Genomic DNA, 16,049 nt, shown 5'->3' with positions numbered 1-16,049 from the left:
CTACAGGCATGCACTACCGTGCCCAGCTAATTTATATATTTTTTGTAGAGATGGGGTTTTGCCATGTTGCCCAGCCTGGTCTTGAACTCTTGAGCTCAAGCGATCCACCCATCTTGGTCTCCAAAAGTGCTGGAATTACAGGTGTGAGCCGCTGTGCCTGGTCCAAAGGAATTTTTAATGATGAGTTGGTCCATTTTATTGGGTGAAAACACACCTGTGTTATCCCAGTTTCTTTAGGGACAGTGGGGTCAAGAGATGGCCATGAACAGACAGTAAAAAACAAGACAGCGCAACCTCATAATAAACACCACATATGACACGGCTGAAAAATGCAGGTGTGAGGGGAAGTATGTAGCCTTTTCCTCATCATTTCAGGAATGTCTGTCCAACTTCACACACACACGCTGGCACGTCACACAGCCACTGACAACAGCAGACACGGGTGGGCTCATCAGGCACCACAGCCTCCCTCAGAGTGAGCTCGGACAGTGTTCCCGCAGCCTGCTTGCCTGCATGTGCCCCCATGGGCGTGCATTTAGGAACACCCACAAGGAGAGGGTGGGCCTCCTCCCGCTGCCTGAGCTCACCTGCTCTGTGGGGCATAGATGCCCTCATTTCCCCAGCTCCTCCCATGCACATGCATTTAGGACACTCCCAAGTGTTTGTGATACCAACAAGGTTGCAATGGACACCGTTAGATGTGCGTGCACAAGCTCCTCTGTAGAGAGGATTTCTCTAGGGTAGGGAGTTGCCGGGAAGACGTTATGAGCCCCAGTGCTAACTGGTAACAGGTGAGTGCCCTCCGGAGGGGCTGCCCTAAGACCCCGCGGTCCTGAGAGCCCCGTGTCCCCACGTTCCAACCAGGTCGTACTTAGTGTTTACCTTCTGTCAGTCTGAAGAAATGGCACCCTGAAGACCAGTGGTTGCCGGGACTGGGGGAGGGAGGGGTGAACAGAGAGCAGAGGATTTCCAGGGCAGTGAACCCACTCTGCGTGATGCTGTAGTGGTGGACAATCCTGAGATACATTTGCCCAAACCCACAGAAGCATGGCACCAAGAGTAAGCCCCCAGTGGACCCTGAGTGATGAGGGACTGTGGACCCTGGGCAATGATGACAGGCCCATGCAGGCTCACTGACTGTAACAAACGCACCACTCCAGGACGGGGCTGATGGGGGGTTGTGGGGGGTGTGCGTGTGTGGGAGGAGGGGTACATGGAAAATTCTGCACTTTTCATTCAATTTTGCAGTGAACGTAAAACTGCTCTAAAAATAAAGTTTATTAATAAAACAGTACCTTGTTTTAATAGGCAATGTTAGTTGCTAAGGAGGCTAAGTTATATGTGCATGAGTTTATTGTTTCTTTCTTTTTCTGTGTGAGCTGCCTGTTCATGTGCTTTGAACATCTTCTATTGGGTTGGTTACCTTTTTCTTAGTTTAATAAGAAATCTTTTATTTTAAGAACATTAATTCTTAGTCATATATACAGGAATTTTTTTCCCAATTTTTCCTCCATAAATATTTGATACACATATTTCAATGTGAAAAAAGTTATTAAACTGTACCATTTTATTTATTATGGTAACTTCTGGGTTTGTGGCATGCTTGGAGAGGCTTTCTCCATTGCAAAGTAATAAAACTATTCTACTGCTTTTTATCTTAGAGGTTTATAGTTTCATTTTCATGTTGAAATTCCCATCCATCTGGAGTGTTTAGAAGAGGAGAGGGCTGGGGTTTGAGAGACAGCTCTGTGTTTTTCAAACGGCTGCCCACTTGTCTCCTGATTCTTTGGTGAATGATCCATTTAGCCCACTGAATTGAAATGTCACCTCAATCAAATGCAAATTTTCCCTAAGTCCTGGAGGACTCTACAGGTTCATACTGAACACATTTCTTAAAGCAATGTTTCTTTTACTTGGCAGATAACCAGTGAACACAGCTAAATGGTTAAAAAATGGTTAGTTGAATTTTCTTGCTAATCTTGTCTTTCTAAGCAAAACCTACAAGGAATTTTCTTTTCCTTTCCTTTTTTTTTTTGAGACAGGGTCTTGTTCTGTCACCCAGGCTGGAGTGCAGTGGCGAGATCTTGGCTCAATGAAGCCTGGACCTCCTGGGCTCAAGTGATGCTCCTGCCTCAGCCTCCCGAGTACTTGGGACTACCAGTGTGCACCACCACATCCACTACAGGTGCGTACTGCCCTACCCAGCTAATTTTTTTGTAGGGACAGGATCTCACTTTGTTGCCCAGGCTGATCTGGAACTCCTGAGCTCAAACAGTCCTCCAACCTTGGCCTCCCAGAGTGTTGGCATTACAGGCATGAGCCACTGTGCCCAGCTAGAAGGAAATTTAGCCATAGGCAAGAAGCCTTGACTTTGGCACCAGAAGTCAGCTGAGCTGTTTCTGAAATGCATTTTCTCCACACTGTGTAGCCACCTCAGTGACTTACCTCTACAGCATGAGTCTCCACACTGATGATGAAGACTTGACCCCCGGAAGCCGCCCACAACGTGTCTTCCATCATGAGTAGACTTCTAACTGGTAGGACGCCTAACTTGATCACTTTTTGAGGTTCTGAATCCCAGGATCCATCTTAAAAGAAAATATTTCATTTCATTTGAGTTCAGTTTTCTGTGCATAGGAACGGGAAAATGGGGTCACACATCATTTTAAGTAACTGACAACCGAAGGATCACCCGTAGAGTTAATGCTTGTGCCTGATCCTGGCTGTGTCTGGGGATCGACAAGCTGACACCCACCCCAATGGGGCCATGGTGCACAGTCGGGAAGCACACACAGCTGTGGGACACGCAGCCCTCAAGACCCCTCACCCGCCCCCCTGCCTATCCCCTCCGTGTGTGTCCCGGACAAACCACTCATTCACCCTGAATCTCAGTTTCCTTCAGGGTAAGGTCGAGACCATCCTACCACTAGCCGCAAAGGTTGCATCAAAAGTTAAAAATGAAATAATGCATGTACAAAGCTCAGCACAGTACAGGTGTTCAATCAATACTACCATTTACAATAATAGTAGATAAGATGATTCAGTCATCATTAAAAGGAACTGCATCCAAAATAACTGGGCAGATGTTACATTTCCCCATTAGCTGCTTCCATTCTAACATGTGCCTTGCTCTATACTGCATCACGAAGAGAGGCCATATCTTCACAGAATACTTTAAGAAATCAAAATTGAGGTAAAAGGAATTCCTTACTTTTGATGAATTTGTTCCCTTTCTTGAAGCCTAGAGAGTCGTGAAATATTCTGGTTTGAAAATATATCCAAAGATCTACTGACAAGGTCTTTCACACTTTATATCAAGTATGAGTTGCTAGCTTGAATACCAATAAAAATTATTGGAGGCAAGATTTACCATAAACTTCTAAAGTGACTAATGTAATTATCCTATAAATAATTAAAATGAATTCTTCAATTCTCAGTCTAACCATTAATTAAGTCATCGACCTTAAAAGTGTAACTAAATTATTAATCCATCAATGCCATCGACTTCCTAATCAAACAAACACACTTCACTCAGTCAGGAGAACACGGCCTCAGTTCTTATCTCTTTGTTCTGGATTTCAAGCACTGAACCTTTGAGTACAAAACAAGTGTCTGAAGTGGAGGTGTGAAGTCACTAAAAGGCAACTATGCAAGCTTTGACTTTTGTGGCATACTTTTAGGTATAATTCAACGTTAATGGAAATGCTTTTATGTTGCAATTAGGCTAAAAGTGTTGTAGGGTAATTATTAGCCCCAGTGAACATGGGCTTGCTTTTCATTTGTAATATCTGCACAGGGCTCAGTCTATCATTATGTGATTAAATATGCACATGCACCCATGCACAACACACATGCATGCACACACACGTGCACATGTCACACACATACACACACACAGGCATGCACATATGCACACATACCCACATGTGCACCTGCAGTCCCATGCACACAGGGACACACACGTATGCACACGTGCACTCAAGGCACACACACACATGCCTGCACACACACACATATGCCCTCAAAATCACATGTGCATACACACATGTGCATACATGCATGCACACCTGCTCACACAATGCACACCCCCTCACACTCCTGTGCATACACACATGTGCATGGGACTTCCCATCTGGTACTCACAGCCCTTTAAAGCACAGCACACGGCAACCTCCAGAAATATGTGAGCTCAGGGCAGAGCTACAATTTTCTCTGACATTCACACACTCTGAAGGGCATGGAGTGGCACAAGAACGCAGGGTTTTGAATCCTAGATCAGAGCTCTCTCTATCCACCGCCCACTGTGCTTGGATCCTGGCTGTCAGGTGTGGCGTGGCAGTGACCTACCAATAGCACCATTCCTTTGGAACGACAACTCAAAGCTCAGTGACACGATGGCCTACCTGAGACGTTTCCCTCGGTTAAGGTTTAACTTCCAACAACTGAACTTTGTTCTCTGAGCACCTGGGTGGGTCATTCTGCAGTGTGGGCTTGTCTTTCTTGGGATGACTTCTCCCTGTGTATGTGTCCCAGGCCAGAGCCCTCAGCAGGCCGCCCACATCGCAGCCAGAACCAGGCACACGCCAATGACGTTTTGAACTAACGCTTAAAAATCTGGAAATTGCCCACAGAATTTCAGATTTTTAAGTCCCTTGAAAGGTCAGAGCCCTGGCAACAGTGAGGGGCTAGGAAGCAGCCTCCCCCTCCCTCTGCCCGGGCCGAGGCCTCCAGCCAGCCACGTCCCTCACCACCAAGAACGAAGTGGCAGGCTATGCGCTTCTGCGCCGGCCGCCTCGCACGCTCCCGCACGGTACGCCGGACAGCTCTTGGTGAGAAAGATGCGAAGAGACACGTTCAGCAGATCTCAGTTACAGATCATGCAACGCGTCTGACAAGGCGAAAACACAGCCCAGCACGGGGCTCCACAGTGGACAGGACAGCGATGCAGCCAAGTAAGAGGCTGGAGAGATGCTCGCTAGTAAACCCAGGGGAAAAAAGGGGGACATAAGCATAAAATACTTTTTACGTAATAGAAATGTTATTTGTATTGCATTTAATAGAAATTAGAAAAACAGAAAAAAATCCAGATTATATGAAAAAGTCCTATCAACACACATTCCTCCACGAAGCTTCATGAAAGAGTTGAGTGCAGACTGGTAGGAACACAGGCAGCAGGAAGGCGGCTCTCGGCGCACATGCGGAGGGGCCTCCGCCTACCGTGGAGCAGAGACAGGAAGGGAAGGCCGGCCAAGGAGGCTGGCAGAGGTTATGACAACAGATGAATGACAAAGCAGGACTGGAATGGGAGAGCCCAACCCCGAAGACACAAAACCGTCCATGGAGAACTGAAATCATGAGGCCAAGTGAAGAGGGGGTGCAGATCGGAAGCCAGGCTGGGGCACCCACCGGATGAGAGGGAGGCAACCAGAGGCCCACGAAGGAGCCAGGGATCGGCCAGGGATCAGCGGGGTCAGAGTCCAGATGGCTGAGGGACGAGACAGGAGCGGCTCCTGTGCTTACTCCACCTACCGGCACACAGGCCAGGCCGGAACCACACGGGAGAAGGAGGGGCCGTCTGCGTGGAGCAGGTCGAGAGAGCCTCCCCAAGGAGGAGGTGTCAAAGTCCGAGGGCAAATAACACCCCAGGCTCTCGGACGGGCTGGCGCAGATTTCTAAGGAGGGAGGAACTCCAATAGCAGCACTCAGAGCAGAGAGAACGGGGGTGGTTGGAGGTGAGAATGCCTTGTGAGCAAGGAACAAGGACTGGAGGACTGGAATTCTATTCTAAGTACACTGGGGACTCACCACACAATTTTCACCGGGGGGGTGGGGGGGGTGGGTAAAAACCTTATTTACAGTTTAAAAAGCTCAATAACAAATATTTGGAGAATGAATCAGAAGCGGAAGAATGAAGGCGAGGCTACGCTGCCATCCAGGCGGGAGCTGGGCGGCTTGGACCAGGGTGGTGATGATAGGGGAGTGAGCTGTGACACGGTCTCGGGGTACAAGAACAAGTGGTGGATGGCCTGGGAAAGATGACAGGACCCGCCAAGGCGTCGCTCCCGGCCGTGGGGAGGGTGGTGCAGGGCAGCTTTCGGTGAGGGAAGCCCTGCGTGTTCCACTCCAGGATGGCAGCACCGAGACTGGCTGGGATCCAGCTGGGGCTCGGCACCCCTGCACTCAGAGCTGAGTGAGGGGCCAGGAGAGCAGCCTCAGCCAGCACCAAGGAAGCTGGAAGGAAAGCCCCGTACCCAGAGCTCCCACAAGCAGCGGCAGCCAGATCCACAGGAAGAGCCTGCAAAGCACAGCTGCCACCACCGCGGCAGGGGCTGGAGAGAGAACAGACACACAGCAGCCTGCCCACCCCCAGCGGCTGCGGGGACCAGGCGGGATGGGCCAGGGAGGGCCTCGTCTAAGGCACCCAGCAGAACATAATGGAGTCCTTAGCCCTGTGGCCAAGAGAACAGCAGGGACCGAGGGCACGGGACCGAGGGCACAGCGCCGGGGCAAAGAGGGCTGGCCCAGGTACAGGAGGCCCCGCCAGGCGGGCAGGCTGCTCAGCTGGTCAGCGCAGGACATGCTGAAGGAGGCTCTGCATGGCCTGGTGCCCCCATCCGACGGGGAGAAACAGGCAGGCCGAGAGAGGTGGGAGGGTGAGAGGAGACGGGCAGACTGACTTCTAAAAGATGTCTGTATATTCAAAAACACCTTTTGGGGAAGAAGCAAGGCACGCAGGCCTTGGGCAAGGGTGATGAGCGCAGGGGCGGAGGCACAGGGGCGGGAGGCAGGAGGCCGGTGGGGAGGGGGGGAGGCTAAACCGATGCACAGTCCCCTGAGTGAACCCCAAGGACCGGCCAGGAGGCCGTGAGACCCGCCTCACCTGGGGCTCTGGCGTAGCTGGCGACTGCCCCGTTGACCAGGCCAGCGTACAGGCTCTGAGACGTGCAAGCCAGGCTCATGACTGTGGACTTCTCAGGAGTGAAAAAGTGCTGAAGTCTCACTTTCTTGGAGCCTTGACTGCTTTTATAAATGGAAATGCTTTAAGAGAAAAATACAAGCTAATAAATATATTTGCTCGTTGTGACAGGAACGAGGGTGCCTATTAACATAAACACAAAACATTTCAACTCTTCCCTCTTGCCCTTCCTTCTCCATTCCTAGGGACACTTGCCTGTACTTTTAAAAAATTTGCAACCACCTTGATTTCTTTATTTTTAAAAGGGAAATTCTGGGATATATGAAAAAAATTAGTTCTTCCTACTGTGTATCTTGGAACTTCACATCAGGAAAATCATTTTAACTCTCCTTTAAATGGTGTCAGCAATTCAGTATGATCATGACATAGAATATGGCTGTTTCATTCCAAAATATAAGGGGGGATGTCCTTTTCAAAACCATTAATATAAATGAGACATTTCAGTGGCAAACAGCCAAACTGTCCCCTTTAAAGAAATATCACTTCTCTTTAAGAGTTTCCTAGAATAATTTCCATGGGCCCAATTCACTAGTTATTTCAAAGTGCAATGACCCTAAAAATTTCCCCTGGTATCCCCTAATTCCTGCACGGGCTACTTCTGAGTCAAAGTCAAGGACTCTTTCCAGGACAGGCTCCCCACCACGCCCTCCATGGGCAGAGCTGGTTGATTCTCTGTAACGCAGTGAGCATGCCCTACCTTCCCTCCTCCGTCCCTACACAGATCGTGGGGACATCAGAAGCTCTCACGGCCGGGGTCTCGGGGTCCGGGGGTGCCCCAGGCTCTCTGCGCTTCTCCTCGACGGGAACGTACAGCATGCACAGGATGCGAGATTCCACGTTGAAGCACTCAATGACTTTGGGAGTGGAATTTTGAAACGAGATGATGGCAATCTGACCCATTTGATGGGTGCAACTTCCAATCTGAATCAGAGAATTAGGAGGAAAGAAGAAAACGAGCATGTGGGGGCTTCCATAATACGCTGGAACCTGACCCTTAAAGGCCACGACAAGCTTCGATTTTCATGTGAGAATCAACACACTTAGAAAAATGAAAAAAAATTCTTAAACAATTGCTCACAGAGCCCCTTTTCCTTTTCAACAAATTATTTAATTCAGTTTTCAAAAAATTTTAAAGCAAGAGCGTAACTTTCATTTCTACAAAGTCACATTTCTATACTTTAAAAATCACGTACTCATCACAATATGAAGTTAAGGGCCCATCTATCCTCAATTTAAAATCCTAAGAAGCAGATTATTATCAATTTTAATAACTTAACACTAATATTTAATGACCTTGGCTAAGAAAATAAACCTTTCAAATAGGAAAAACATCAGTAAGAATGCATCCCAAGTAGATCATTGGAAGTCAACATGTGGTATGCTGTGGAATTTCTTTTTTTTTTTCTTTTTTTTGGAGACAGTCTCACTCTGTCACCCAGGCTGGAGTGCAATGGCATGATCTTGGCTCACTGCAACCTCTGCCTCCTGGGTTCAAGCGATTCTGCCACCGCAGCCTCCTGAAAAACTGGGACTACAGGCTTGTGCCACCACATCCGGCTAATTTTTGCATTCTTAGTAGAGATGGGGTTTCACTATGTGAAAGTACAGACGGGGTTTCACTATGTTTGGCCAGGCTGGTCTCAAACTCCTGACCTTGTGATCCACCTGCCTCGGCCTCCCAAAGTGCTGGGATTACAGGCATGAGCCACCACGCCTGCCGTGGAATTTCTAAAGTAGCATTGCTGCAACAGTGTACATGAACTTCCTGTGTGTTTCAATCTCTACAACGAGAACACATAGCACAGTTAGTTTCCCAATTTAAACTTAAATTTATTTGTTTTTTTTTTTAAGTGGGAAAAGGTCTGATCCCTGTAAACAGAAAGCACTAGCTGGTTTAGGGTGGTGTTTTCATTGATTCTTTTTCTTTTCCACCAACTTTGAGAATGTTGTTAAACTCTCCTTATTCTTGTATTTGTTGTCGCTACATACAGACATCCTACTTTCATGCTTTTGTGGGAAGGATGCCAATCTGCCAAGCCCCTGTCCTGCCTACAGGGCCTGGGGGTTATGACCAGGCCAGGGGAGGAAGCTTCAGCGATGACAGGTCTGCCTACCTGGACGGAAAACCGTTCTCTTAGAAGTGGAAGCCCCCAAGGGAATTAAGGCTACTCCTCCATTCATAGGTTGGTACAAATGAAATACCAGCTAATTGGGTTGTTCAATTTCTGACACTCAACTAGGAACACTGACCAAGCAGGAGCTGTGGGTGTGAGAAGTGAGAGGCAGTGGCGTGCTGCACAGGACGCCTGGGAGGAAAGGATGAGAGTTTGGAAAAGCACAGTGGAGCCCTGGAGGGCGAGTCTGAGGCTGCAGGGAGGGAACACAGGAAACCAGAGAAGGGAGAGCCTGGGACCACACAGCTTCAAGAATGTCCTCTGGTTTGCAAGAACCAGGAAAGTCTACTGCAATTCCAGCCTAATTTCAGATGCAATATTTCATTTGGAACAAATTAATTTTAACTGCTAAGTTTCCACTGGAAAAAGCCAGTCTTGGAACAAGAAAAAAAATCCATGCAATGTTGACACCAAAATGGAAAAACATATTAAAATTATTCTCTTATTAGTTAGTTGTCTCTGGACTGAACTTTATCCGGTAAATGTTTTAGATGAAAAGGAAAAGAAACAAATATTTGCATTCCTAAGAACTCTAAATCTTTTCCAAAAGTGATCAGCTCCCTTTCAAAGAAGTTTTCATGTTTCTAAGTACACTCTGGGATATGCCACCGCCAACTCTCTACTGAGCAATTCACATCTCAGTCTCTCATCACACCAACCATGAACGTTGATTCTCTGTGAACTTGCACCAAAACCAAATAAACACATCTTACCCACAGGAAACCATGTGCCGTGGAAAATGAATCTGGCTGGCTTTCATTATTTAGGTAAGGTTCAGGGTTATAAGCAGCACATTCAATCTAAAATGGAATAAAATCAAACGCTCACATATAAAACAGAGCTAAGAGGCTCCTAGACTACATAACGTCTTAAATGGATGACTTACTTCCAATGTATAACCACAGAAATTACAGGTTCATTACCTACCAAAGACTAAAATAGGGAGGATAAAAGTTTAAAAGTACAACTCTCAGAAGTTAGCTTTTTAGAAGCGAACACCTAAGTAGATTCAACCTTTGGTATCTTAACCTTCAGATCCCATCAGCACACTGAAATCCAGCAGCTCGGGGCGCTTCAGATGGGAGGGCTGGCCCTGCAGGCATCAAGTACAGCCTGTGATGGCCTGTGCCTCTCCCCTTCCCTGTCCCACCCCAGCCTCTCCCAGAGGAGTCCTGTGCACCGCCTGCAACTCTCAACAGGAGGGGTCAGGGGAGCTGCTGGGAAACCCTGGCCAGAGACCAGGGTGAGAAGAAACATCTTTATTTCTTAAAGAATAAGACATTGTCAGCGTCACTGAAGGCCCTGGCCTGTGATGCCTGAGTCAGCAACACTGGGAACATTAATAAGACGCCACCCTGGAGATGGAGTCCGCCAAGGCAAAAAGCTGGCACGGTACCTCAAGCAGACAGGAGACCTGGAGTTACGATCCACTGTGGAAACAGACTGCTTGCCAAGCAAAGGCAAAACAGCTACAAATGTGAAACATGTGTCCCCTGTTTAACTCACAAGGCCTCAGATGCTGTGGCACTGCTGGAATACCCCAGGGTCCTGGCCCAGGACTGGGCTTCGGAGACAATGGCTGGGCGTTTTTTTAGGTTTCAAACAACAGCAGTCTTATTTCCAAATAAATGACCTCTAGAGAAGCGGTCACTGCGGTGAACCTGGGAAGACCATGTTCTGACCACACCCCTTAAGAATCATCTCCCAAGTGGCCCAGTCAGAGCTGCGAGGTGCGCCCCACCCCGGGCCGCGGGTCCTGCCTCCCTTCACCTTGAACTCCTGCTGCTTGGCCACCATCACGGGCATGTGTCCGACGAGGAGAGGATGCTTCTCCTTTTTAATGTGATTCCCATCGTCTTCCACACAGAACCAGCCCATGTGGTTCTCCTCTTCTGCAATGATATTCACAGAGAAATGAGCAAGAACGCAGTTAACCCACGTGCAAAGACCTGCAGCTCCACAGGTCATAGCAGGGGAAGTTTCTGGCATTCTGTTTGTATAGGGCCAGACAACGCCATGTTTTACTTGTGGAAAGCAGTACAATCTCTTCTTACAGCATAGGCTGTATATTCGTGGCATTATTTTAGAAGGCAGCCTGGTCCCAACTAAGTGGCAGGGACCTCTTCCTGTTTGCGCCTCTTGAATACGCTGGACCCAAAGGCTGTGAAACGTCGCTGTATAAACCACATAGGTCCACTTCCCTTTATCTTTCTCCAGTTTTTCCAAACCAAAAGAAATGTTTAGATTCAAATACCAGAGATGTACTGAGAAACTTTAAAACATGGTATAATGCTATGGGATAAACAAAAGTACAACAAAATGGAGAAATATTTTACTACCAAAGCAAACTGTCAACCTGAGCATTAAAGAACATGTAGCTGATCTGAAGACGAAAGGGGGCTTATCTGCACGTTCAGCTCATTCTCTTTAGAGAGTGGCCACTTCCTTGTTTGCTAAGTCACTCTGAACCTGACCTGAAAAATGACCAAATTATTCAGCAAGAGAGAGAGGGGCTGTGTTTCTGCTTCCTCATCAAGTGAGCACAAAGTCAGGACGGCTTTCCCGTCCAGGACAAAGCCCTTCCACTAATCAGAGCTCCCTGGGGCAATGGCGTTACCCACACTCCGCATTTCTCTTCTGTATTTTATACTCTGTTAACATTTCAGATTATCTACAGCAGAAGGAAAATTTTACACACACATGACATCCCAGTGTGTTCTGGGTAACAGGTCTGTAAGCATGTGTATAAGTACACTACACACACACACAGAGCAAAAAATAATCAAGGCTGAAGAGACATAGGAACAAGGAAATCATAAAGTCACATCCATCTACAGTAAAACCGTAGGGTTTATCTTCGGTGCTGGGAGGATCTTTAGTAACCCCCCAGCCCAGCCCTGTGTTTTGCTTCTCAGTGAGGAGTGAGCAGAAGGGCCAAGAGGAACAATGACCCCCCTGCCATTTGAAGGCCGCCGCCCGCCGCCCGCCGCCCGCCGCCCGCCTTGAGCACCTGGCTCACGGCCAGGCTCCACAGGCTTCCTCTGTGTTCAGCTGCCTCAACTGATATTCATGTTCTGGTACCAGAAACACCATCCGTTTTAACCCCTCCATTTTAATATGCGATCCCTCTATTTTAACATGAACATCTAAAAAATCGCCAGTGCCAGGGTGAATTTTCCTGTTTAGAAACACTCTTTCAGGTCAATGGATGGATCTACTGCTGAGTTTCCTTCTCAACCCTGACCTCACCCTCGTGGGCAGGAATTCATCATCACGCCGCATGCCTCATTCAGCCTCAGCCAGCCAGGCCTTACCCAGGGCGAGCTTAGCCATCTGTAAGCTGTTGACCCAGGACTCCTTGATGGCAGGGGTGAACGTATTGAACACAGCTGTAAAGAACGTCGGTCGCCCAGATCTGCCAGAAACAACAGACAAGCATTCATTTTATAAAACGTGCTCCATCCTGTGAGGTTAAATTACACATTTTGCCTGTCTGATAGAATCAGCAAACCAAAAAACATACATGTCATGACAAAGAACCATTTTTTCCCCAGCATTGGCCAAGAAGGTTTCGTTTTAAAGCTACTACTAACTTGTCCTGCTTCCCGGGAAGCTGTAACTGAATTCTGCAGCAGTCCGCAGCTCTGATTTCATCTTCTTTCTTCAAAATAAGCCTTTGTAAACCTGATGTCCAGTCATGGGCTACTGACTGGTTTAAGTTCTACAAAGGAAATAAATACGCACATTTCAAAAGTGTTTAAAAAGTAGGGCCATCCCAAGGAAGATAAAAAAAACAAAATTTTAATACGAGAAATTCAGACCAAATGAAACTATTGGATTATGAAAAAGAAAGCTTTGGGAGTCAGATCACACTGTGGGGGGCTGAGATATTTCTAAGATAGAACTGATATTCAAGCCTATTTGCAAAATGAAGAAAAGTTACCATTAAATAGTCTCACCTTATCTAACATAACAGAAAATGTACATTCAGATTAATTTTTAAAGTCAAAACGAATTCTCACTTCTGGTAGAACTTGGAGATATAATCACATACTTACAATGACTTATAAGTAAAGGCAGAATCTTAAATCCAATTGCTTCGATTGTTACCTGATAGTTTCCTTTAAGGTTTCCTATCAGCTGAGTGATTTGGCCAATTACATTTAAGTCATGCAACAAGTTTTGTAAATCTTGATACAGTTGTCCTGGCCCCATGTAAACTTTGTCTACAAAATAAGCAAAAAGAAAAAAAAAGAGTACAAAGGTAAAGCCATATTTACTCCAACACTTGAGGGAAGAAAACACTCAAATACTAAATAATTTTTAAGTTGAGGGGTGAACCTAGAACTTTTAAAAAGTGGACATTTTCAAGCATTTAGTGGTTTTTCCTTTTCTAACATTTATTTGGAAATAATTTTAGATGGAAAAGTTGCAAAGAGCTGCCTCCTGAATGCCCAGGCCTGGCTTCCTCAGAGGATAACATCTGACGCAAGCGTATCACGACCGTCAAATCCGGGACACCACATGGACACGGCACTCTTGACTGACCTACCAACCGTCTTCAAACCTCACCGCTTTCACGTGAATGTCATTTCCTAGTCCCGGATTCAGCCCAGGGACTCGCACTGCGTTCGGTGGTCACGTCCCTCAAATCTCCTCCAGTCTGGGGGAGTTTCTCAATCTTCCTCTTTCGCGACCCTGACATTTTTGGAGGATGCTGGTGAGTTAAAGAGTGTCTCACAATTTGAGTTTGATTCATGTTTTGTCCCTTTTGTATTTTTTAAACACCGTTGACATAACAGCTATTAGTAAGAGGCACTTAGAAATGACATTTAATCTGAACCACATTTCCAATAACTGGGGTCATCTACCATGAAAATGAGTTCCCCAATGATCTTTCCTAAAGTTTTTTTTTTTTTAAGGGAATAGGAATGGTTTCTCTTCGATGACTTGGGTTAGAGGAAAGACGTGTGTCCCGGGGTCTATTTGCCCAAGTGAGAATTGCTCTACCCCTCACAGAGGGCTTCCTGTGTACTACAGGAAGTAATGTTCAAATAATTCCTCACTAAATCCCACGACGGGCCCACAGGCTCAGAGGACAGATTCCCCCATCTCCCCATCTGACTGATGACAGATGAGAAGGATTTGATCTCAGAATTAGCCTGAGTGTCTGTACTTTAAGCAATATGCAGTAATACGCTCCTTCTTTTCCACTTTTCATAGAAATAAATTGTCTAAGGTCAAAAAACCAGTAAGAGAAGGAGCCAAAATTCAAACCCAAGGAGAAGAAATTCATTTAAGTTGAGTAAAGTGCCTTGTGTTTGAGCAGGACAGGCTTCCCGGCCATGGGTCTGTAGAATCGCAAGGACCTGAGCTTACAGGCTCCAGAACTTGGCCTCAGGCTCTGATGTGGACCTCCTGAAATTCTTTTTTTTCTTTTTTCTTTTTTTTTGAGACAAAGTGTCGCTCTTGTACCCCAGGCTGCACTGCGATGGCACGATCTCAGCTCACTGCAACCTCTGCCTCCCAGGTTCAAATGATTCTCCTGCCTCAGCCTCCCGAGTAAGCTGGGACTACAGGTACCCGCCACCATGCCCAGCTAATTTTTGTATTTTTAGTAGAGGTTTAGTAGAGGGTTCACCATGTTGGCAAGGCTGGTCTTGAACTCCTGACCTCAGGTGATCCACCCGCCTCGGCCTCCCAAGTGCTGGGATTAGAGGCGTGAGCCACCGTGCCTGGCCTGGACATCCTGAAATTCTTAATAATTTTGAGGAAAGGACTCTGCATTTTCCTTCTATGCTACGTCCCACAAATTATGCAGCTTGTTCTTTTAGTGTATATAACATATAAAATACATATATATGTCAAAACTGAAAGAACCTACATATTTCCAATAAAAAGATTTCAGATATAGGTATCTAAAAATATTTACTATATAACTGAGGAGTAGCATAACCATTTATAATTTTGCAGGCACTTTATGTTGAAGACATGATTACACGGTATTTATGAACATGGTAGGCCTGATTTGTATCAACTATCTAGACAAATTCAATTACTAACTGCATTTGAAGTATCATGAAGTTTTGTAAAAAAGGGAGCGGCCAGGCACAGTGGCTCACTCCTGTAATCCCAGTGCTTTGGGAGACCAAGGCAGGAGGATCACCTGAGGTCGAGAGTTCGAGGCCAGCCTGATCAACATGGATAAACCCCGTTTCTACTAAAAATACAAAATTAGCGGGGCATGATGGCGCATGCTGTAATCCCACCTACTCAGGAGGGTGAGGCAGGAGAATTGCCTGAAGCTGGAAGGTGGAGGTTGTGGTGATCCAAGATCATGCCGTTGCACTCCAGCCTGGGCAACAAGAGCTAAACTCCATCAAAAAAAAAAAAAAAAAAAAAAAAACGAAAGAGCAAACTGATCCAGTAGTTACACATAGCAACTTTATTTATCCTTACAGAATGCTTATAATTTAAAATGTTTCATAACACACATATTTGCTTTCATTCATAAACTTTGATGATAAACTCTATAAACACAACCTTGTAATACAAGTATAGGCTGGGTGTGGTAACTGATGCCTATAATGTCAGCACTTTGGGAGGACAAGGTGAGAGGACTGCTAAAGGCCAAGAATTCAAGACCAGCCTGGGCAACGTAGTTTTAAAAACCAAAAACATAGAGTTTAAAAAAAAAAGTAGCCAGGCATTGTGGTGCGCGCCTGTAGTCCCAAATACTTGGGAGGCTGAGGTAGGAAGATCGCTCGAGCCAAGGAAGTCAAGGCTGCAGTGAGCTGTAATTGTGCCACTGCACTCCAGCCTGGGCATCCAAACAAGGCCTTGTCTCAAAATTAATAAATAAATGAGTAAATAAAATTATAAGTGCAATGTTAACTATT

At 46.4% G+C, this 16,049-nt stretch overlaps 1 protein-coding gene across 5 annotated transcripts in view; it reads right to left on the bottom strand.

The window, feature by feature from the left end:
• Nucleotides 1-16,049, bottom strand: part of ARHGEF10 (Rho guanine nucleotide exchange factor 10) — a 134,696-nt gene that overhangs the window by 22,881 nt on the left and 95,766 nt on the right. For all 5 annotated transcript variants that reach the window (XM_004046572.5, XM_004046571.5, XM_055349691.2 and 2 more), the window contains 8 exons: nucleotides 13,261-13,376; nucleotides 12,744-12,871; nucleotides 12,465-12,565; nucleotides 10,921-11,042; nucleotides 9,864-9,950; nucleotides 7,674-7,897; nucleotides 6,881-7,038; nucleotides 2,446-2,588 (listed from right to left, as the gene is read on the bottom strand). In XM_004046572.5, coding sequence (XP_004046620.4) covers nucleotides 2,446-2,588; nucleotides 6,881-7,038; nucleotides 7,674-7,897; nucleotides 9,864-9,950; nucleotides 10,921-11,042; nucleotides 12,465-12,565; nucleotides 12,744-12,871; nucleotides 13,261-13,376 — 1,079 coding nt within the window. The remainder of the gene's footprint in view (nucleotides 1-2,445; nucleotides 2,589-6,880; nucleotides 7,039-7,673; nucleotides 7,898-9,863; nucleotides 9,951-10,920; nucleotides 11,043-12,464; nucleotides 12,566-12,743; nucleotides 12,872-13,260; nucleotides 13,377-16,049) is intronic.

Source organism: Gorilla gorilla, chromosome 7 (assembly GCF_029281585.2).
Source record: "Gorilla gorilla gorilla isolate KB3781 chromosome 7, NHGRI_mGorGor1-v2.1_pri, whole genome shotgun sequence".
NCBI classification, from domain to species: domain Eukaryota; kingdom Metazoa; phylum Chordata; class Mammalia; order Primates; family Hominidae; genus Gorilla; species Gorilla gorilla.
The sequence above is the reverse complement of the archived record's forward strand: the minus strand, read 5'-3'. Positions and strand labels throughout refer to the sequence as shown.